Source organism: Idiotropiscis lumnitzeri, chromosome 8 (assembly GCF_059441095.1).
Source record: "Idiotropiscis lumnitzeri isolate Australia: NSW breed Sydney's pygmy pipehorse chromosome 8, RoL_Ilum_1.0, whole genome shotgun sequence".
NCBI lineage: Eukaryota > Metazoa > Chordata > Actinopteri > Syngnathiformes > Syngnathidae > Idiotropiscis > Idiotropiscis lumnitzeri.
In genome coordinates, this window is record NC_142398.1 from 7838921 (window position 1) to 7862096 (window position 23176).

Here is a 23176-nt window from a genome sequence, read left to right on the forward strand (position 1 = left end):
CAAACACATTTTTGTGCGCGCAAAATGTTTTCGTACGTGGTATTTGACATGACGCTTACGTAATTGCGACATACATCAAATGCCATATATAATCACAATTTTACACCTGTGTTACACGTGTTCAAGCAAGGTTCAAGTTCTGCATTGTAATTTTGTGATAAAACATTTTTGTAGAACTGCTTCACACGTGGGTTGCATTTTTGAATGGTCTCAAGTTTGGGGTGTTTGGCAAGCCTAAGTCAGTACACAAGTTGACGTTAGAAAATTTCATTTATTTGTCAGAATTCAGCACACGCGCACACACACAAAAACACATAGAAAAAAACAAAAAACAAACATCAGATGTCAGTTTAATAACGTCATCCTCATGATGACTGGTTGGTTGTGGTCACGTGACACGGAAAATTAGGAAAAGCTTCCTGTTCCGTCGCAAACGTGAACCGTCGAGCTGTTTTCGCGCAGTTTCTCGACTGCTCAGTCATTTAGGCCCAAAAAAAAAAAAGTAGTAAGAAGATGACGATGCGCAGATGGATGTCTTTAAATATGGAAGATAACAGTGAAACTGTATATGTCTATATCGAGATATAGATTTAAATACATATTTGTATAAATCCCTTCCGATGAGCCATTTGTGAAAATTTTGCAACTTAATAATTAAACCCCAAACACACACACATACACACAAAGGACAACATTCATCCTTAAGTATGCAGTAAATATTTGCATTGTTACGCGTGAAGACGAAACGGAAGAGGAAAATAGACTCTTACAGCTAAAAAATAGATTTGTTTTTAAACCACACTATAACCAAGCACTCCCCAAACCAAAAAAAATTAAAAATGATTTGAAAAATTTCTTCATTGTCTACAAATATATATATATATATATAAATATATATATATATATATATATATATATATATATATATATATATAAAATTACACACACACATGTTCGTTTCTTCGGTGGTGGTTTTGAAAAATAACTTCTCTCTGGGGTACATTCAGTGTAGACTCCAGACAGCGCCGCCAAGGTTTTAGTTGGGTTGTGGTCAGTACCTGGTCTGGTACTCGTGGTGCCACCTGTTGAAGTCGTTGTAGAAGAGCACGATGCTGCCCGACGCCATCCCCGTGATGATGCACCTGCGTCACACAAACCACACGGCTAAGTTATTCTTTTTAATGATATTTTGTAACTCATTGATCTTAACTGGAGTTTCATTTGGGAATTCGAACAACATTGGTTTGCATTTCTTTTTTTTTTTTTTTTAAATAGATTCATATCTAATCTTAAAGAACTGGCTGTTTTTAAACTTTTGTTCAAGTACATTTTTAATTTAACTTCAATGAAGTTGTTTGCAAAGTTAAGTAATTAATATGACGGCTGGACCGATAAAGATATTTTTGAGGCGGATACAAACTTTTGGCAAAATAAAATTCTAATCGGCTGACATATGGCAAACATGAATTAGAGGCTGTTACTGTTTGAACGTAGTTTTATGTTTTAATGTGATAAGATGTCTAAAATAAATAAGAACTGAAATAATCAACTTGAAGTTTAAATTGGTCAAACTCTAACTTCGATTCCCACGATGAGTGAAGCCAGTTTTGGTGAAGTGGCGGCAGTTTGGTTACCTTTGGTCATGTGACATGGCCATGGAGCGGATGCCGGCGTCACAGCCCGGGTAGGCAAACAGCGTTTTGAGGTCGTGAACTCGAAGGACAGAGATGACGCCGCCGTCGCCGCCTGTCAGCAGATATTGACCGTCGCGACTCAGCAGCATCGCCTGCATAAATTGACAAAAACACCTTCAACAATCAAACAATCTTTAGTTGCTCAGAAAGTAAAGCTTTTTTTCACCCCCCCAGTTTTCATATTGTGCCTTTACTCTCAGAATTTGTTTATTATTTTAAAAAGTCATATTGCAGTTTTAAACTTATAATATTGTAAAGATATTCTCATGAGATGGCAACTTTTCTTACATTTAATTTTTTTCCTATTTGTTTCTTGAAAAATTTTTTTTTTTATATAATCGCAGTATGCTCATAAAAATCACAATTTTCCCATTTTGAAAAAAAGATTTTGAAAATATTTCTTTTTTTGTTTTCAATAAAATTCTCTCCATTTTCTTATACTACTACTTCACCCCAATTTAGTTCTTTTTGTTTTTTTTACTCCCAAAAAAATGACACCTCAATATTTCAGCAAAACTCAAAATCTAGATTTTGTAAATAGTAGTTTTCCACACGACTTTTGTTATTGAAGTTATTGAATATTACGACAGCCTGCAAGTTTAATATACTTATTAGGCGTATGATGATAGTCGTCAGGGCTGTCTGTAAATCTTAAGTGATTTGGACTTTTTTGGACGATGCGTTTGCTTTTTTTAAAGTGCCATACAACAAAAATGACTGCCTCTGTGCTTGCAATTAAAAAGAAACTTGTAAAATATGACTAAAATATGGATGCAACATGGTCCTCCCGCCAGCGTGTCGCCGCAACGACGTGTTCCCCGCTGCGAGGCTGACATTTACTCTGCTTTTCCCGCTCGCCTCTGCGCCGAACGGCCAAGAAGCACACAAATCATCGGTCGCCACCACTGACTTACGAACGACACCGCGCGTTTCTTTTCTTGCAGGTGGCGTGGTCATGACTCAGCAGAAAAAAAAAAAGGCCAACACATGTGTTGAATCAAAATCACATTAAGGGCGAAAGTGAAACTTAAACCGTCGGTTTAAAGGAATTTGAGTGAGTCACAAATGACGGCAGCCTAAATCAGAGCTTGTTGTGTTTGTGTGTCATTTCCAAGGCGCGGACTTGGGAGTTCTGGTTTCCATCACACACGGGCCTAATGGCCACCTGGCAACGCCGTCAAACATGGCCGCCGCAACTAGCGCATGACTGAACGCAACAAAATGATTAGCTTCGATGCCTTGAAGTGGAAGCAAATCTTCGTTTTTACCATGATGACGTATGAAAAAACTTTCCTGAATCGACCCGAAAACCAAAGGAGACGTATTATGACATTTTGCCACAATTGAACAGTTCCCAACGATTACACTGAACACTTGTTTTCAGAACCCTGTCCTTGGTTTTCACTGGTGGTCCATACCTACAGCAGCTAACTGGATTTTTACATAAGTGTAGTAAAGTCACAATTGCAGTACATTTTACAGGTCAGAACTATTCAATCAAATGATTGAATAGTTAGCACAGTGCAGCGATGCCTCTTGCACCATGTGATGGGATCATTTTATTTTTATGCAGCTACATAAATTCGTTGTGTACTGTTTGCAAATGTTATGTTATGTTTTAAAAAAAAAAAAAAAACGCCATAAAGGAAACTCAGGAAATGGTCCACCAAAATGACACTCTTGTCATTCATTGTCCATACCCCAGTTCACATTTCACTTGGTGTTCCTCAAGGCTCTGTTGTTTGTTCAGTACGGTTTAAAAAAATATACTGAATAAATTCATACGTTGTCTCATTTTTCGCAAAAGCTTTGTAGTTTTTCACATGAAAAGCAATGCAAATAACTTGTCATACAATGTGTTGAAAATGTGGAAGTCATTCCCCTCCTCCACCGCCCGCTGTTCCAGACTCGCTACAAAGACATCCCCCCCGCAGCGAGACTGACATTTACTTTGCTTTGCTTGCTTGCTGCAACGTAGCACGGCTGGGAAGTACACAAATCAACCACCCCGCTCGACATGGCACATTTGTTTCCTTGCAGGTGGTTCGACATGACTCGGCAGATAAAAAGGGGACGGGAGCCAACGTTAACTTGCGCATCCAACAACATTGCAGCTCTGCTCATTAGCGTCTTCAGTCTTTCAGTGTTTGTTTTAACTGTGAAGAGGAAAAAACATCTTTGTGGTTCTTCATAAAATATGTAGGGACAAATTATTTTGTGCATCCAACAGTGCAGCTCTGCTTAAGGTTGACATTTTTTGGACAACAGCTTTTTATTTTTGAAGATAAAAAGCAACAATGACTTTTCTTTGTTTTTCTTCATAAAATGTGACAAAAAAACGGATATAGTCCGACTGGGCATCCAACAACACTGCAGTCCTGCTTAGCATTTTGACTCGTTCAAACCAGCTGACAAAAAGACTTTTCTGTTTTGCGCAATGAAATATTGATGGTTGGTGGTTTAATGCTGTTTGCATTCAACAGCAGTCCAGGTCTGCTTAAGACGGGATTTTCAATGCCACTTTTTTTTGCAGACCGATCCAGCTACAAGTCGTAAGTACCGGTACCACAAATACTTTTCGCACTAAAATTTCAATGACGATGACAGATAATTGTTAAGAAAGACCTTTCTTTGGATGCATGATGATTCAGCAATGTGTCAAACTACCGCCGATTGGAGCCAATAACCAGTAAGGAAGTTTTAACCAACATCAGATGTTTTGGGCCTTCAGAGATCATTGGCCGGTATCGGCGACCTTCATGAGCACCACGTACCTAGAAATGAGACCGATTTCGGCCCAATACCGATACCTGGTATTGATACTCGCACATCCCAGAGAAGAGCATTAAAAATAACCCCAAAAAAATTTAAAAACCCCTTTCATTAAACTGCCATACTTGACGGCAGAGCAGGAACGCCAAAGACCCAACTTATATTGCACAAATCACTTTTCCATATTTGCGACGCAATATGACCTACGAAGATCCGAGTTCAGCATTCTGACACGACCAATCATCCAGGAGTAAGTACACATGGTTTCTGGTTTTATGAAAGTATTCTGGAGTCCACGACCTCGCCGACGCCCAGCAGGAGGCGCCGCGCCAGCAGAAAACGCAGCCCAACGACACTCGCTCGTAAATCTGCCGCCGGACGAGCGACCAGTCAAGGCAAACGTCCCGCCGCTCAGTGGGAAGTAAGATGGCCTCGCAGGCTTGGATGACTCCACGAGAAACATGCGTTCAAATTTTCCAACTTCTTGCAGGTAACGAGAGGACCAAAAAAGCGGGGATTTACGGCGCCGTTAACGTCCCTCTGTGGAGACTCTAACTTTCTGGGTCCATGGACTCTCACAGGGGAGACATCTTCCCAAGGACCCTCTCACGATCCTCACGCCAATTAAACAATACTACCACGTGTTCCCCAAATGCAATAACAATGAAAAGTTGCTCCATTTGGTGAGGGGGGACTCAACGCTACAATAAGAAATTCATACATTTTAGAGCAAAACAATGTCATGTTTTGAGAATTATGTCAGATGTTGCAAGAAAAGGTCTTCATAAAAACCTAACACATTTTGTGAGGATAAAAGTCAACCTTATAAGAATAAAATCATATTTTACAATAAAACAGAAATATGACAAAAAAGTTTAACAAGGGAAAAAAAGTCATATTTTACACCATCAGGATCGGCAGGGAGCTTTCTGGACCGCTTTAACATAATTGACATGTAAAATTCACACATAACTTAATGACCAAAACAAAAATATCGTTTTATCCTCACGAGGGTCACGGGTGTGCTGGAGCCTATCCCAGTTGATTTTGGGCAGTCGGCTGGCGACACCCTGAACTGGACAGAAGGGGTGTGCAAAAATAAATAAATAAAATTAAAAATAGATTCACTAAACTATTGGGATTTCCTATGCTAAGAGTGAATAAATCAATGTCAAAGTTCAGATTCCATTTTCATGATTTTTCAAAAAGCAAAAGGTGAAGCTACCACTTTCCTCCATCAGATCGCAACACGGCGGAAAATTTGTGCTGAGTCAGCGGGTTCAAGCATCCAGCAGTCACACTACGTAATCCGAACGAGCCACGCAGCAGCAGCAAAACAAATAGTTAGGAATGTTACAATAGATGAAAATGTGCAAAAAAAAAAAAACTGCAATAGCCGTAATCGCAGTATTGTGATTTGAATCGAATGGGGAGGTAATTTATAAGGTCTGTACTCGGGGGGCACACGGGAGTGGATACTCCTCTATGTTTTATGACAGAATACGGAAAGAAGATTTTTGGAAAAATTCAGTAAAGCTTCCTTGAATGGACTGCGTTGATCTTCTGAGGGTCCATGTCTGCTTCCAGTCTGACTTCGAATGCAATTATTTCATTTTCTCTCTTGTAAACGTACAGACTTGTCTTTGTACATTCCCAATCGCATATCATAGCTGCCATGTTTGCAGCGGCGTGAGTAAGAGCGGTTGCAAGCCGAGCATGTTTAAGGCCCGACGATCACCAGAGGCATTCTAATGGGAAACAGACGCGCGGCGTACATTTACATTTCCCAGGCCAGACCGGAAACAACAGGTCGGACCAGGCCAAGGCGGTAGCTGCCATCTCGTGTCATTTTAGCCAAGAAGGGAGGAAGTCTGGGAACGTTAGTTGGAGGCGCATGGGGTCTTAATAGCGTCGGTGTCTGAGCCCGACAGAAAGTGTGGAACGTTGTATCGCACGGGCGCCGCGTGCCCGATGCAAGCTGACAACGAGCGGCGCCCATCAAAAGGAGCGTTTCCTTTCTGTGTGAAAGGGCCCCGAGGCCTTTCCAGACCGGGCCTTTAATCAGGGAGACTTCCATCAAAGCCACCCTTACAAGGTGACCGCAGGAAGTGACATCATTGAAGTCGCATCGCATGTAATCATTAGCATGTACACAGACCGCTGAAGAGGAACTGACTTCACGACTGTGGTATCGAACGGAATGATTGGCATGGAGACTGACCAATAAAAAGGTGGCCACACTCAGACGTGTGGAAACCTTTTGATTGAAGTTATTGTTTTGATCAAACGTAAATGTCACAGTCGTTTGGATTGGGGCCAGACCCATTCATCGGACGTCCAATTTAATTGGTAATATCGACGGTTATTTGACTTCACACCAGAGACAAAAATCTGAAAATAACGACTTATTTTTGGGTGCGTGTGAGAGGGATATTTCACCATGATATTCTTTGTCTTATAATACATGTAAAAAAAAATTAATCAATTAAAAATGTGCACAAAAAAATCTGCCTTTTGCAGTTTTCTTGCAATATCGAAACGTGCATATTCAGATTTTATAATTTTGTCTAGTTGATCTGAAATTACTCACGTGTTACTCAGTAATTGAGTAGTTTTTCCACTGCATACTTCATCAAGTCATTATTAGGAAGACAACTTTTTTCACATCATTTTCAAGAACCGGTACCCTTTCCTGAGTACTCGTCTGTCTGTCGCCAACTCAAGATTAGTTGAGTGCTAAAGAAGTGCAGTCCACATAATTCCATAACATTGTTTCATTAAAAGATGAAAAGGAAAATGATAAAGCCACAGATTTGTTTGCATTATTGTTGCGATCCGCACTTGTTTCGTCGAAATGTGTGCAGCTGCCGTAGTGAACGCTTAAAACACTCCAAATCAAAATGCTTAGTAAATTAACAACTCGAATTCAAGTAGATAAACTTTCTTCATTATTAATTTAATATTAATGTGAATATTTTTTAGCATGAGACCAAAGCATTGATGTAGAATAAATGTGACATTGTTTACAGGACCTATCAATCAATACAGATCAATTGCTTGTTTCTTAAAAATGATATAGGAAGAGGACCATGAAAAAAATAATCGTGTTAAATCCGAAACACAATATTGAGAGAAAAAAATAAAAGAAAAATGGCAATTTGATTATTTTTCAGTATCTTTTAGCCTTCGAAGTGTGTTAACTGACCTTGATGCTGTCCTCCACCTGCATGTGTCCCAGCAGCTTCCCGTTGACACTGAAAACTCCAAATTGTCCTTTGTCGTAGTAGATGACGCAGTGGCCCTCGGCCGACGCCTGGATGAGACGTGGCCGCGAGCAACCCTCCGGGCCCTCCAGGGTGCGCAGCAGGTCTCCGTTCATGGAATGGATCAGGCACGGGCCCTCTGCGCACACCACGTGGGGGGATTCAGAGGATGTTTGGGTAAAGCTAGGGTAGCGGAAAGAGGCTGACCTTTGCATCCGCTGATGACCAGACCCAACTCGGCGCACACGCAGGAGCACGTCACTTCGCAGTCGTGACCCGTCAGGATGGCTCGAGGTGTGGTGATCCCGGCTGCGGAAACGCACACAAACGCACACGTCACAACTCACACGCAACAATCGAGCAATTTGTGGTCAGACGAGACCCCGTTTGTTGTCCCGGAGTTTTTCTGTTTGTGGGTAATGACTGGCAGGTAGACCATCCAATAAAGAGCAACATGGTCCTGGACCAATGAGAAAGAAGCGATGCAACAATCACAATGACACTATTAACTATAAACTATAATTGAATTGTTAAGTTTGTAAACAATAAACATGTCAAAAATATTTTTCCTCATTCTAAAGTTTTTCATATTTTTAGTCTGTCAATATAATTAGTTGAGTTCACTTTTGTTTTTGTTTATGATGATGCAACTGAACTGGACCGTCTTTTTTGTTTGTTTTCATTTTTTGATCTACTGACAAATTAAGAGTTGTCACTTTGAATAATGAGTTTATATAAAAAAAAAATAAATTAAAAATGTCAATAGAGATAAAACGGTTGCGGTATTAAATGTAATGACTGCCATGTAGAAAAGACAATGAGGAGGATAAATTGTAACATTGAATGACGTAATATTTAGAAAATCAAGAAATACTTTTACATTGGATGCATTTCATTCAATTAACTCCAAATGAATTATTCGCAAATATATGTTTAAACAATCATTAAATGCAATTAACTGATCACAATTTAATAATAAATACAATACACAAGACAATCAAATAATTATGCTAAATTGTTCAACGCAGCATTTATTTTTCCAAAATGTAATTTGTAAAAACAAATAAAACAAAGACATAAGCAATAAATCCATATTTTAGGTTTTTAGACTCGCATTTCAAATATGAAGTCATTTGTAGTGATTTTGGAATGTTGTCATCTCTTTGATGATGCTTTCCATTTTGCCGGCTACAGATGTTTCCGTTTGAGAGCGAGCACATGTTGGAAGCAGAAGATGAAGAAGAGGAGGACACATTTATTCCCGCTCGTTTTGGCTCCAGCTGAAAGGAGCCCCCCACCAAAAAAAAATCTGAATTCCCCCCGCAGCACCCCCAAAAAAGAAAAAAAAAACTCATTTCCTCCGTGCTAATTTTGAACTTCACTGGCATTTTTAATTATTCATGCAGTCACAACGAGGAAATTCAAATACTAAGTGCAATATGGATGCTTTTAGCGCGCCAAAAATGGGACGCTTACAAAAATAAAAGTAGTTCATTTGTGTCTGTAGTGTTTTTTGGAGAAAATACACTAGGTTAATAGTCAAGTGTCATTTGTGAGCGTGACCAGCCGATGGCGACGTTGTCTGAGGAATCAGCTCAGGGTGCACTTGAGCCAATCAGAGGCCTTGGTGTCAACATCATGAAGTGTGTGTGAAGTGCAACCAAGTGTGATGCACCACCAGAGCGATTCAGCGTTTTGGAAGAGAAGTAAAGGCAAAGTCGGGCACTCTGAGTGTGCGCGTTTCATTGCGGTCTCTTGCAATGAAGCATCAACAGTGGTGGTGACACTGTGGAAGGCTTTGTTTGCTTGCTGCTGAACGACACACACACACACACACACACACACGCGCGTGCACGGAACACACATGCAATGCACACACACAATATTCAGAATAAAACAAGATTAGTCACACAGTCTGATCAGAACCAATACAGCAGTCATATTTAATCATATTTGTTGCTTTTTTTCTTTTACATTTTGATCTAGAATTACTCTAAAAGGAAAATTGCAAAAATGTCTGAAAAAAATGAAGTTTGGAATTTATATTGACAGCAAAACAATATGCAATTTCAAATACTTTTACAACAATTAAGTTTTGTTTTATTTTTGTATTATCCATAGAAAAAAAATAATGTTATTTAATATGGGAACTGTTAAGTCGACCAAATATTATTATTATTATCATTTTTAATTAAAAGGAAATTATCAAACATTAATACTCTATGAAAATCCAAAAGTTACTGAAAGAGTGCTCTGTTATTAATTAAGAGGTAAACTCGTTTTATTTCCATGTACTGTCTTTATAAGCATGATAAAAATACAGTATTTTTGGATCCTAACCACAAATATTACCTTTTCCAAATCTAGGAAAGCAAAGCAATAACATATCGGCTGAATCTCAATCTTTTCAAAGGGGGATGCAAAAAATCTACGAGAAGAGCTGAACTTCATTTCAGGTTAATCAGATGGACTTTAAATGGTGACAGGTGTGTGTTGACTCGCATTGAACGTGACTTTGTACGTGACGGGCTAATTCACAGTTTGGTTGGACATTCATTTTTGAAAAAGTCGAAAATTATTTATCTTGGTATTATTTTGTTAATCGCACAAAAACCTGCTATTTGAACAAGGCTGTGGAGTCATTTTATATACACTGTACACATTCAAATGTGGATGAATCATAACGCATCTACACAAATTATGACTAGAGTGGTAAAAATGAAATATAATGGAAACTGAATAAAAATGTAACATAAAACTGGTATATATAAATAAAACGGATATATAAACAAAGATATATTGATAGCTACATAAATGTGATGTAATCCATGTGTTACTTCCACTATTAATGAGTAATAACCATGAGTGCATTTGTAACACATCACTTAACACTTTCGTCCGGCAAATTAGCCACCACGGACTCGTGTGCGCTATGCTTTGATGGGGGCTAATACCACATGTTATGCAGCACATGACCATGAGAAAACTAACCCCAAACCTCCCCACTAAGAAAAACGCAGCAAAAGTAACATTTGTCACTTTTATCGACTGTGTGACCCCCACGCCGGCACCCCTTCTCAGGCGGTGCTGTACTTTCATGTGCGGGGTGGCGACTGCCCCCCCCCCTTCCAACCACTGGAACATCATGTTTTGAAGGTCTCTAAGTGGCCCTCACTTTCACTACACGTACACACACGTTACGGAAACTCAATCTGTGTGCAGGTCCCCCCCCTCAGTCACATGAAAATAGTTGTTACTTCACAGGTAGAAAGCTGTTAATCACAACATCCCGACTGTCTAGCAGGGACTCAATATTAGGGGCAGTGCTCCACCAGATGTCACAAGTCCTCCAAATATATTTTTGCTGTCCACCACATAAAAAAAAAGCACCTCCAAGTCTCCAGTAAACAGCGCATGTATGTGTTGTCCACTTACTGGCGGGGCTCTCGCCGATGCTGCTGAGCTTGCCATTCCAGTACCACAGCAAAAGGGTGGCGTCACGAGAGCCCGACAGCACGTAGCAGTCGCCCCCAATGTACGACTCGGACCGGGCCAGACAAGTCACCACGTCACGGTGACCGAACACAATCTGAGTCAGCTTGCCTGCGGACAAAAACACAAAACAAAAGCTAAGCATGTAGAGAAAGTTGCATGTTTTCTGCGTGATGCAAATTTTCCCATATAATGAATAATCAAATCTAATTAATCCAAAGGGCGTTGTGTATCTGATGTGTGCGCCTTGGCAAAGGATAAAACATATAACTGTGGTTATTGTTGTATGTTCTGTCTGCAAGGGCTGCTGCTACTTATGACTTGCTCATAATTACCATTGCATCGATGCTACTATTGACTGTTGAGTAAGGAAGTTAATGTGACATGGTGAAATACATAATGTGTACTTTTATTTGTTTTATTTTATCGTTTATTTTTTCAGTAAACCTCAACTGGGAGTGAGTGAGGGAGTCATATTATATATATATATATATATTTTTTTTTAAGATGTGCCACTCACAAGTAAACATTATTATCTTTACAGGAACAGAATGAGACTTGTACCTAATGTTATGGCACTCGAGTGTAATCCAAGGCAGCGAATGATGAGATAATAGTGGGACGTCATGGTGGCTGTATTTGCAGTTTGTCATCGTCTGTCTGCTCGTTCTGCAAGATCAACACGACCGCTCTGACTTGAGCGAGAATAAATATTTGTCCCATGTCCACGTCTGTGTGCGCGAGAGGCTAATTGCTGTCAGATTTCACCTCCTCCATCGACTACAGCACCGTCTAATCCTCATTAGGAGCGACCTCGGCCCGTCAAACTCCCGCTTGACATTTAAGCTCCCCCCTTCGCCCCCCCACCCAAAAAAAAAGCTAAATACGTCCACCTAATTGAGTTGTATCAGCGTGAAAAGATGAGCGTTATTAAAGAGGGCGGCCTCGAAACCAACCATGTAGTGTTTGACGTCTTTATAAACACACGGACGTGACGCTATTGAACGCACGCAGGCAGGCAGGCACACACTCATCCACACTTACGCACACACACTCAATCACAAAACACACACACGCACACGCACACACACACACACTATCTGCCACTCACCTACCTAAAAAATGCAGTAACACACAAGCGGGTCTCGCACATAAGCACACACACGTATACAACCTCACACACACTCTCACTTTCTGAGCCAATCACTTTTTCTCATCGACACACATGCAAGCGCACGCACGCAAACACAAGATTGGATGTGTGAGGCTACATGTAGCAATCAGCTCTATGTAATTGTTAACCCCCCTGTTGTGGAACACGGGGTGGGGGGGGCACTCCCTTTGGCGGCAGCTGTTGAGCTATGCGCGATTAAACTGTGTTCCACTTGTACACCCCTGTGGCACTGACACAATAGAGCCATCCTTCCACACATACACACACACAGCATCTCTATTAAACATGCGGGGAGGGGTGCAACGGCCTGGTGAAATTGATTCCGAGGCACGTTGTGGAGGATTGCGAGTGCAAAAGAGAAGAAGAAAAATAGAGCAAAGAGCTGCGTGAAGATGAAGCCCAGGACAGTTTCATCTAGGACCTCTGACCTACTGCCTGATGGCTGTATTGGCTGAAAGCAACGGGAGACAAAATATTAGAAACAGGTCTTGGTGGAATGCATTATAAGCACTAGAGTGAAATATGGCCTCATTTAACAAAATGGGATTGTCAAAATATTAGAACCAAAACAAAGGATGGTGGACTACCAGTGTTGGTATTGGGCCGATACAGTCCTAATTTTTAGGTAGGTGGAACAGAGGGAGGCTGCCGATATCAGCTGTCAATACTTAAGGGAAAAAAATTCTCACATTGAGTGAGTCTTCCTCCGCGATACTGTGACATTGATGAATCATCATCTGCGTCAGTAAGAAAGGTATCAAAAGCACAAGCAGTATCGGTACTCTGTATCGGTGACTACTCAAAAAAATGAATGCAGGTATGGGTACGGTCTGGGGGAAAAAAGTTGCATTGAACAACCTTCATTTTTTTAAAATAAAAGGATGATGGACTCATTTTTGTGTGTTTTGGGGGGGAAGTAATTTGGATCATTACTGAGACTTAAAATATCTGATTTGAAAATAATGCCAATAATTGTTTCTATAAGTGAAATGATTCATGTTTTTGAGGGGGTCAGAGATTTTTGTATTCTTCAATTAGTGTTTAAACAAAAAGAAGGAAAATTGATTTAAATGAACAAAAATTACATTTTCACCACCCCCCAACAAACATAATAATGTTTGCATTATTTTGGTCCTTAATATTTGTGGGGAGGTAAGTGTCTTATTGTTTTAAATCAACTGCTCATTAAAATTAAAGAAAAATAGAAAAAACACACAAAATAATTCAAGTTTTAGTTATTTAAAAAAAAAAATTGAAAACGAATTACAACGATTAAACAAAAGCTAACAGAGCATAATTGCTTCATCCAGGAAATGCAACTTGCTGCGGATATAACAGCTAAAGGACACGAATGGTAGAATTTCTGTGAAGCTGAAAAGTAGATTTTTCTTTTTAATGTTTTTTGATGTGACTACCAACACCAAATGATATGGTGCACTTATTGCATTTGATTTTTCAGTGGTGTGTCCTGAGGATGGTGCTAGAGTAAAGGCCATGAGGGCACAGTTTCCTTTCCTAGCCGTGATGCTTGTGCCCTTTTGCTGCATGATTGGGTTCAGTGAATTTCACGCTAATCAAGCCGCAATTTGCATCCTGTATTCAGCGCTGACATTTGGCTTAATGGGGAGAAGAAAGGTTCGGTGCCACGGAAGATCACAGGGAAAATGCAAACATACAAGTTTCTATAAATAATAAATCATTCAGGTATAGCCACATCCCAGGTATGACTAGGTCACATATAGTGGACATAAAAAGTCCACACACCCCGGTTTAAATGACAGGTTTCTGTGATGATTACTTGTCTCCTCAAAGAAATGCATAACCGACAAAGCTTAGTTAGCTGGACTGTGACGTTAACATAGCTCACTTGTCCTTTTTTTCGTCTTTGTCCCGATTACATGAAAACCACAATCCTCCACGAGGTAACGTGAGAGCCTATGTCAAATTCAAGTTACCCTACCCGTGTCTGTGGAGTAGATCCGGAAACTCTTATCCCAGAATCCGCAGAGCAGGATGAAGCGGTTGTCTGCCGTCACGATGAAACACTGCGAACTGATCTGGATGCTCTGGTCCAGGAGGTCCGAAATCTGCCGCCGATGGCTGCCCATGTTGCTGGCTGAGGAGAGAGGGCACGCAAAATTTGTCAAAATGATAACAAAGCTATTGTTTTGATAATGCTAAAGTGGGATGTACAGCGGAACCTCAAGGTCAGGAACTGATTGGGTAAAGTGGTCATTTGTTACAGCAGACATCAAAGTTTTTTGGTGGCCTAAACGCACCCAATAGAGAACAAAATTATTGACACTCCTTCGGAGCTATGTGGGTACAAAGAGGCAAAGCTAATGTTCTATTAAGTGAGACGGTAGTCTCGCTCCACCAACATGGCCACCGATCTTTTAGCCTGCTCTAGTCGTCTACTGTCCATCTGGTTATCGCAAGAGAGCAAAGCAAGCCAGAAACACGAGACCAATCTCTTGTCTGGTGATGGCACAGCACTTCAGTTGAACCGTGTCCAATTGTGGAACTTTGACATTTTTGGAAGGTGCAGATCAAAGGCACGTTTGGAGAGAACGGAAAAGTTTGTTGAATCCGGGGTTCGCCAGTTCAATCAAGAGTCGACAGTATTTTGAGTCTAACCGGAATGAATTGAATTGCGAGACGATACATATTAGCGCTTTTCTTTTGTGTAACCAGGAACAAAATCAGTATGGTTTCAAATGCAAACTACTCCAAGAAAATTCGACAATAAAATGAAAGATGACCAAATGTACAAAATCACGTATACAACAAAATTCGCCCCAAAGTATTAAATACCAGTTAAACTGTTCAATCTTTTCTTTTTAGAAAAGTGTAACACCAATTTTTGTCTTATTTATAGGAAATGAATCATAAAGACGCCGCGACCCTGTGAGGAGAAGCATTACAGATCATGGATGGATGAATCATATTTTTCAAACTACAAGTTGCTTCAGAAATGCATCATGAAAACAAAACAAACTCACAGTAAATAAATTGTCACTTTTTTTGGAAGAAATGTACTTTTCAAAAACCAAGACCAAAAACAGTAGAGCTTGGACTCACACCTAAAAGCCCCCTCTTCCCTAATTATGTTGATGTCAGCGAACAAGACAAAACTTCACTTTCTACCAATGTTAAACTTTTTCGAACGGACTTCATTTCAGAAGGTGCCAAGAGAAAGTAGTTAAAGAAATGGTCACTCACGGTACCAAATGAAGGCACCATCTCTGAAGCTACGTTGCTAGTTCAGCAGGCGCCATCCATCACAACAAGGGTTTACCATTTACAGTCCCAAGAGATGCAATAACCGTCCTGGAATTTACCTTTGGCCACAATGCGATGGAGGATTCAAGTGTAAGGCATTTTAAACAGAAAAATAAATAGATGAATGAACTTTTCCATTGAATCCAACTGGAACTCGTAGGCTGCCGTCAACACGATTCGGGAGTGGAGATTTGGGGAAAAAAGGCGTGACTTCCAGTCCAAAAAACCTTTTCCCTTCCCTTGGCCCCTCACATACGAGACCTTTAGCTCTCAAGGTCCAATCCTCCGTCGGCCATTGGAAAGTCAGTAGACGGCGTCTGTTTGGTGTCGCGCGCAACGTCATAAAGTCTAAGCCGTTGTTTGGGGCGTCTTCGGCCAATCGAACATGTGGGATCGGGTCAGGCTGTCGGGTTAAATGAGCACTGCGATTGGCTGTTAGCTACCAAATCAGGGTGTTGGACAAGAAAGTGACAAAATGGGAAAAACTGAAGGTATTTCTCAAGAACAAAATGAGTTTGGCTCATTTTCACGAGATAATGGCTGAAGAGCACGAAGACAAAAGAATCACTCTCATTCAATGAAGACCGCCGTTATTAAACATCACCTTCAAAGGTTACGCATTGACTATCGCCACCGATGGCATGGAGGGGGTACGACTTCTGGCGCATGCGCAGAAGGTCCGGAGTAGTTTTGCAGTGTGTGCTTCCATCATTTTCTGGTCCGACATGCTTCAACTTCAAGGCCGACACGACAGTTGGCCACAATGGCCGATGTCGGATTGGTGCGTAGAGGCCTTTAGCCCCACCTGTTGGCTTCCGTAAATACTGCATTTTAATCTCAGTTTTATTGGCTTTCTTATTCTTCTCTCCTATCTTCAGCTATTCGCCCTGACCATACATAGTCTTTGATACATGGTGCATCATTAGCTCGTATTCTAACTCACGGCTCCCGAACATTCTGAGTATTTACCTCCTGAAGCTAATCGCTTTCATTCTGACCTTGGGTTTTAGTTAATCCAGTTAAATACACTAAATCTGAAATCTTAATGCTTCAGGCATAATAAACAAAGATGACAGTCTGATAATCACAGCAACAACAGTATAAGAAATACAGCAGATGAGTGAGGGTCACATTCCGACGCAGTTGCATTCTATTTTGTTGCCAGGGCGATTAAAGAAAGAAAACATTCAACATGCTGACGGTAGTGTTTACGGTCCTGAGAGGCTGAGTAACGAAGCAGACTTCGCCTCCCGGTATTCTGGACCGAGGATGACACACTCTCATCCTTAAGAGGGATCGTTGGGTTTATTTTATGTGACGGATGAGTCCATTTGGAATGTGGGGGTGTCAAAAAGGCGAGAAAGCAGGTGTCAAGAGGAGTGCCTCCAAAAAGTGAGAAACGCCAGCGGCACCTGCACCACGCGCTTGACATTTCACAGGATTACCAGCACTGCTTTACGAAATGCGCCAAGTGTAAATATATTTCAGATAAGCACAAGCTCGGCTCGCTGGATGCACTCACAATGTAAGTGATCTCAATTCATCTCCTCTCCGATTTACAATTGCGTGTTTTTCACGATCAGACAGCTCACTGTTTTTTGGGGGGTTTCCAGCTATCTATTCATCTATCTCCCTATCTACGGTATCTAACTCTAGTATCTTTGCATGTCAACCACAACAGCTCTCTGACTTTTGTGTTGGTTACTCCCTCGTATGAGTGTCGTCATGATACAATTCTGAAACTGACTGCACACATTCAAGACGCAGGAAGGAGTTATGCGGCCATTGCAACTGAGGATGCTTGATTCTTGTTCAACATAACTGACTAGTTAACGTCATAGATTTGGCATTACTGCCCTCCAGGGGAATTTGCAGCACATAGCACTTCTCAATCCTGTATGCTATGCGGGTGGGTCTGGAGCTTAAGCCATGAAATAAACGGGGGCTCACGTATTAAATGAAGAGACTTTTGGAGACCGTCAATCAAATATCAAGACAGGAATTTAAATACAGCACTCAAGAAATGGTGAAGGTGTCCCTAATAAAGTGACTGATCCGTGTCCACAATGTAAGTGAGGTGAAGTCTCTCACACGTGAGTGCGGCCCACTTCCTCCTCCCCTTCCGCGTCAGCATCATCATCAACAAGTCGAGAAGGATGAGAAGCGACCATATTTGTCCTGACAGCCCGTCGTCGGAGCGTTCTCAATCACGCATTATTACCGCATTCGTATTCATTGCGGTTGACACGCGTCCTTTCCTGGCGCTCAAATTAAAGCAAAGAGGATGCATTAGAAGGGAGGGGGAAGGATGGTGGTAGTAGGGTGTGAGGTTGGTGGGGGGTGGTCTTGATGATGAAATGCCGGGCCTAGGCCACAGCTCATTGCATTCCAATTTGCATGCAAATGGCGGTGCGCCAGAGCAGGGCCTATATTACGGGAAAGACGAGCGTCCACGGCCAGGAAAATCATTTCATGCACGTATGAGCTTGTGTGGCGTTGGTTCTTTAAAAAAGGAAAAAGAAAAGGAAGCATACCGACGAGAGGGTCTATCTCCACAGGAAGTTGGTACTGCTGCTCCTGCTGCTGCACTGCTGAGCTGGGGTGACCTAAAAGCAAGAAAACAAGACACATGGGATTATTATTGGAATGTCACCAGGTGGATGGCTGGATTAGACTTCATTATAGCCACAGTCAACGGGGGTCACTCGCCACACACACAGTCACACATTCATGATGTCTAAAAGCTGCAAAGAGCCAGATGGAAAAGTCTAAATTGAGAATGCTGTGTTTCTTAATTACAAAAGTGTTATATTTATTAAATAAATTGAAAGTCATAACTTGGAGAAAAAAAGTCAAGAGGAACCCCACACACCCCCTCCTGCATTCGCAGGACAGTATTGACAAATTAGCATATTTCCTCATTTTTCTTGGACGCTATTCTCTGATAATCACTGAACATGCCATCTATTTACTGTTGGGCTCAGGGCAAAGCAATACCGTTGTTACTCTGGCGCTATCTGGTGGAGTTTTTGTGTTGTACTGTATATTTTGGGGGAATTGGCCGATATTTTGGGAGTAATATATCTTGGAGATAACTGTTGAAGAAAAAGGTGGTAAATCTTGGAGATAATAAATTACTAGTTAAGACGATTACATGTCAGTTGTCTGGCCAAATGGGCTGCTTGACTTCCTTTGATCAGTCTTCAAGTTCACAAATTTAGGAATATCAAATTTAATATTACTCCCACAGTGTTGGATTGCCCGGGAATGAATCAGGATCAGATGATGAATGGAGGTGGACGTTTGGTCAAATGAAGGCTGCTAAAAGTGTCACATTTGATCTAAATGCACACAGCAGACACAGTCAACTGTCAGCTAAATCAAAGGCCATCCTCCAGCCGACCGACGAACCGGGGATGGACAAAAATTATTCTGGGGATTTTAGGAACAACGACAGCAGGAAAATTTCTTCCCAGTAATCAGTACAGACAACAATGAAAAAACATCAAAACCTAATCAAATATCTTGTTTGAATGCGGAAATATTTGAAAGGACATATTTTAAATTTTGTGACATTTAGAGCAAAAATTTAAAGTTGCGATAAATAGGCAAAATGAAAGTTAAAACCGCACAATTTTTTTTTTTAAAGCAAAAATAGCAAAACAAGTAACATCCCAAAATTGCAGTATAGACAGTAAAGACAACCAAAATAGTAAAAAAGAAAAAAAAAAGGTACAAAAGTTTCAATAAAATAATCCGAGCTGCAAAAATAAAACAAAAAAAATAAAAGTCAGTAAAATAGTATAGATTCTGATATTGGTAGCAAGTTAGCAAAAATACCTAAATTACTGTGAAATACAGCAAAATAAAAATAAATACACAAATACTATCATTCAGAAATGAATACCTCTGAATAAAAATATCAAAAAATATCATACAAATAACTAAATAAAATGATGTGAAAAACTCCAAAAACATACAAAGATTGTAAGAGGGCAAAACAAAAATAATTTTTCCCAATATATGCCAACACTTATCATTCACACTCAGCATCTGACCTGCCAGGCCGTGCCACTTGTTGACGGCGAAGACGCGGCTGGCGGTGACAGTGATGACGGCGGGCGCCGCCAGCCCTGGCTGCGTGTTGGCGGCCACGTGGCTCACGGGCGAGTTGGACGGGAACTTGAGCACCATGATGACATCTTGCTGCATCTGCTCCGTGAACATCAGCGGCGTCTGCAGGAGAAGATACTGTTCAGGTGTGCCCCCCACCCCCCAACAACAAAACGAGGGATGGTGGCGACATACAGATATGATGAGGATGGAAAGTGGAAACATGATTTTAAAGGGGAAAAAGAGAAGGAGGAAGAGTGTTAGGATACGAGGATAGAAACAGTGACTTTTAAATGCTGCAAGGAGACAGCACTTTATTTGGCCAAGAAGAAAGTTCAACCAGAAAGCACATCTAGGGTAGAGTACCGTACGAAAAATGAATGTAAATCATGAGTAAAGGGTAGAAAAAAAATAGCACTAAATATGCTAAACTAAAAGTAAAGAAAGCAAAAATGGTAACATAACAAAATCGAAGTAAAAAACTAGCAAAAATAATAAACATAGCCGTGAACTGTAAACTTATAAGTAATTGAAGTTGCAACAACTTTAAAATATAAAGTATTAACATTAATGGCAACAATGTTCGCTAGCACAACAAAAGAAGCAAGTTGTTTGCTCCAAAACAATATGCGGAGTTGGACAATTAGTTCGAACAATGAAAGAACACATTTGAAACTACAATTAAAATAAAAAAATTAAAAATATCAATGGCAAATTAGTCGCAAAAATAAAACATGTTCCAAACATACCAAAAAATAGCTGTGAAAATAGGAGCAATAGTTAAACAATTAGCAAAAGAAAAAATAGTCAAGATACCGAGATGCAAAATTGGGTGAACATCATGATGCGCAAAAAAGTTGGACAAACTCATGTTCGTAACTGAACTTAAAATTGGCCATTTGGGGTTGAAATAGGACAAAATCAAGCGCGTCACCAGTTTCAGCGATCAACACGAAATTGGGTGGTCTTTCGTAACCAGTCGCACCAAAAAGCCTCAAGGGCCAACACCCAAAATCAAACAGGAAGTTGGACCTTTTGGTTTCAATAAGCAATTTTGGAACTGTTCCACTTGGACAAAATTCTCCTTGTGAAGATTTTTTTCCCATGCTGTTTGATGATCATTTAGAGGATTTCCCGTCAAAAGGAACGTGTTATGGCCTATGCAGCTTTAATTCTTATTGTTGATTTTAACCCACATGAATCATGAAGCTGCATTTAACTCTCAATCAGATCCGTGTATAACATCAAAGAGAAAAGTAAATCCACTTGATGTGTGCGTGCGTGTGTGTGACAGCTAAGCAGCCACACTGACAGTAGCATTAGCACTCGCTCACATGCCGACACTCTTTGCAACACGCTCAAATGGCGTTAAAAGACTAAAGAAGGTAAAGAATCTTGACTTTGCAAACATCTCTTTTGAATTAGCTCTTATGTGAAGCGCTGAGTGTGACGTGTGTGCGTGTTTGTGGTGGTCCACGGGCAGCTGTCAGCACCACAGAGACACCGCGCTAATAAGGACTCCAGGGGCTTCGGGGCCCATCGCAGGCGGCCACACTTTTGGCCCTTAAAAAGCGGCTGCACTTCACGCTTTTTTGCTGATGTGTTCCAACTTGGGCCGTGGGAAATTGGGGAGGCGGGAAAAGAAGATATGATCAAAAGATCAAATAAAATAATAATAATAAATAAATAAATAAATAATTCTATTTTTCGATTTCAATAAACTACGCATTACCAGTGTATGTAAATAATGAAAATAACTTCATTCATTAGCAGTAACCAAATTTGACAGACTTTTTCACGCATCCTGTTAAGGCATTTCCTTCAAATATTATATTGATCATTGAAACTGCTGTCGGAGTTTATGTTTTCTAACTTTCCATGCTGCCTTTGTTATGGAATTCGTCCCGAAAAGGCACTTTGAAACCACAATGGCTGACTTCCTGTTCAGTTTCGGACATGGGTCCTGAAGACACCTAATTTCTTGTTGATCGGTGAAACTGGTGCTAGGGGCTAATTTTTTTCCTTCTAATTATTTCATTTTACAGGCCAGTTTTCTTGAAATTTGCTCCCCAAAAAAGCTGGCTATGTCAGGAAAATTGGCTGACTTCCTGTTCTTGGGTCCTTGAGACTTTTTTGCATATCCGCTTATGAAAGACATGTTTACCAAATTAAATGTTGATCAGTTTAACTGCCATTAAAGGCTATTTTTTAAAAATCGCTCTCTCGCTCTACATACATATACAATATTATGAATTAAAGCTTTTAAAAAAAAAGCACTTACCACTTGCATAGCTGAGCTTCGGGGTGTGTGGGGCTCGATGAGCAGCTGACAGGGGGTTTGCCCAAAACTTTGGATTTGAGACTCGACAGCCTAGAAAAAGACACAGTTACGCACATTAACGGTCATCTCTAATACGCCTCAAAAATATTTATCACTTCATATCAGCTTCCGTGCGGATAAATGCACACTCTTGCTCATATGAAAACACTTTCTCACCCCCTTGACATACACGCCAATTCATCCAACGCACGCGGAATAGGAGGGCGGCGGCGTGCAGGCTGGTTAGGTGGTGTTAATGAAGAGGTATAGGGCCATAAATGTCAGAGTCGACGCCGGCCAAGCGGCCTCTGGACATTATCACAGCGCTCACTGTCGCCAGGGCTGCAGCACTCCATAGAGTGAAGACCAGCAAGCAACCTTACAGATTACGATGTTGTCCATGTAAAAAGGCCACCAAAATAAATTGATTTTTGACAACAGTGTATTGGCCACGCAAAACACGTGTACTGTTGTGTAAAGTATTTCAGAGATGAACTATTCAAAAAATGTATCCTAGAATTTTTGGGGGGGTATGTTGGTAAAAACACCCACATGCATTGTATACAAATGTAAAAGTATTTCACATTTACCACATAAAAAAGGTCATGAAAATATATGACAGTTTTTTTAGGAGTGCAATGATAAAGAAATAATAAAAAATTGTCACTAGATTTATTTTGATGTCCAAATGTTCATGTATATTTTATTAGTAAGTCTATGCATGTTTATTTTATACACATCTATTGCAACAATATAAAATTTACATATTTTACTACACTCGTAAAAAGTAAATTAATAAAAGTGTTCAAAAAATAGGAAAATGCTTTAGAATGAAATTTGGAAAAGTTATATGAACAATGTTTGCAATAAATACAACTGGTATTTATCAGAATAAAGTAACTTTTTAAAAAAAAATATATATATGTACGTGTAAAAGTACTTGACATGTGCCATGTAAATAGCGTAAAAACAAATCTATTCAAAACAGCCATGGCAGAAATACACTCTCTAGTCGATTTGGCAGCAGATTAACCGCAAATGCGATTCTGAACGCACAAAAGGTTTA

The 23176-nt window shown here is 40.4% G+C and overlaps 1 protein-coding gene across 6 annotated transcripts in view; it reads right to left on the reverse strand.

Annotated features, from left to right (window-relative positions):
• Positions 1-679: 679 nt before the first annotated feature.
• lrba (LPS-responsive vesicle trafficking, beach and anchor containing) overlaps positions 680-23176 on the reverse strand; it is a 199502-nt gene continuing 177005 nt past the window's right edge. For 4 of the 6 annotated variants that reach the window (XM_088302311.1, XM_088302310.1, XM_088302313.1 and 1 more), the window contains 9 exons: positions 22072-22161; positions 19736-19928; positions 18212-18283; positions 14356-14511; positions 11165-11332; positions 7937-8038; positions 7672-7868; positions 1635-1786; positions 680-1142 (listed from right to left, as the gene is read on the reverse strand). In XM_088302311.1, the coding sequence (XP_088158437.1) occupies positions 1052-1142; positions 1635-1786; positions 7672-7868; positions 7937-8038; positions 11165-11332; positions 14356-14511; positions 18212-18283; positions 19736-19928; positions 22072-22161 (1221 nt within the window). In that variant the 3' untranslated portion in view covers positions 680-1051. The remainder of the gene's footprint in view (positions 1143-1634; positions 1787-7671; positions 7869-7936; positions 8039-11164; positions 11333-14355; positions 14512-18211; positions 18284-19735; positions 19929-22071; positions 22162-23176) is intronic. The other 2 variants (XM_088302314.1, XM_088302312.1) reach the window with 1 other exon arrangement.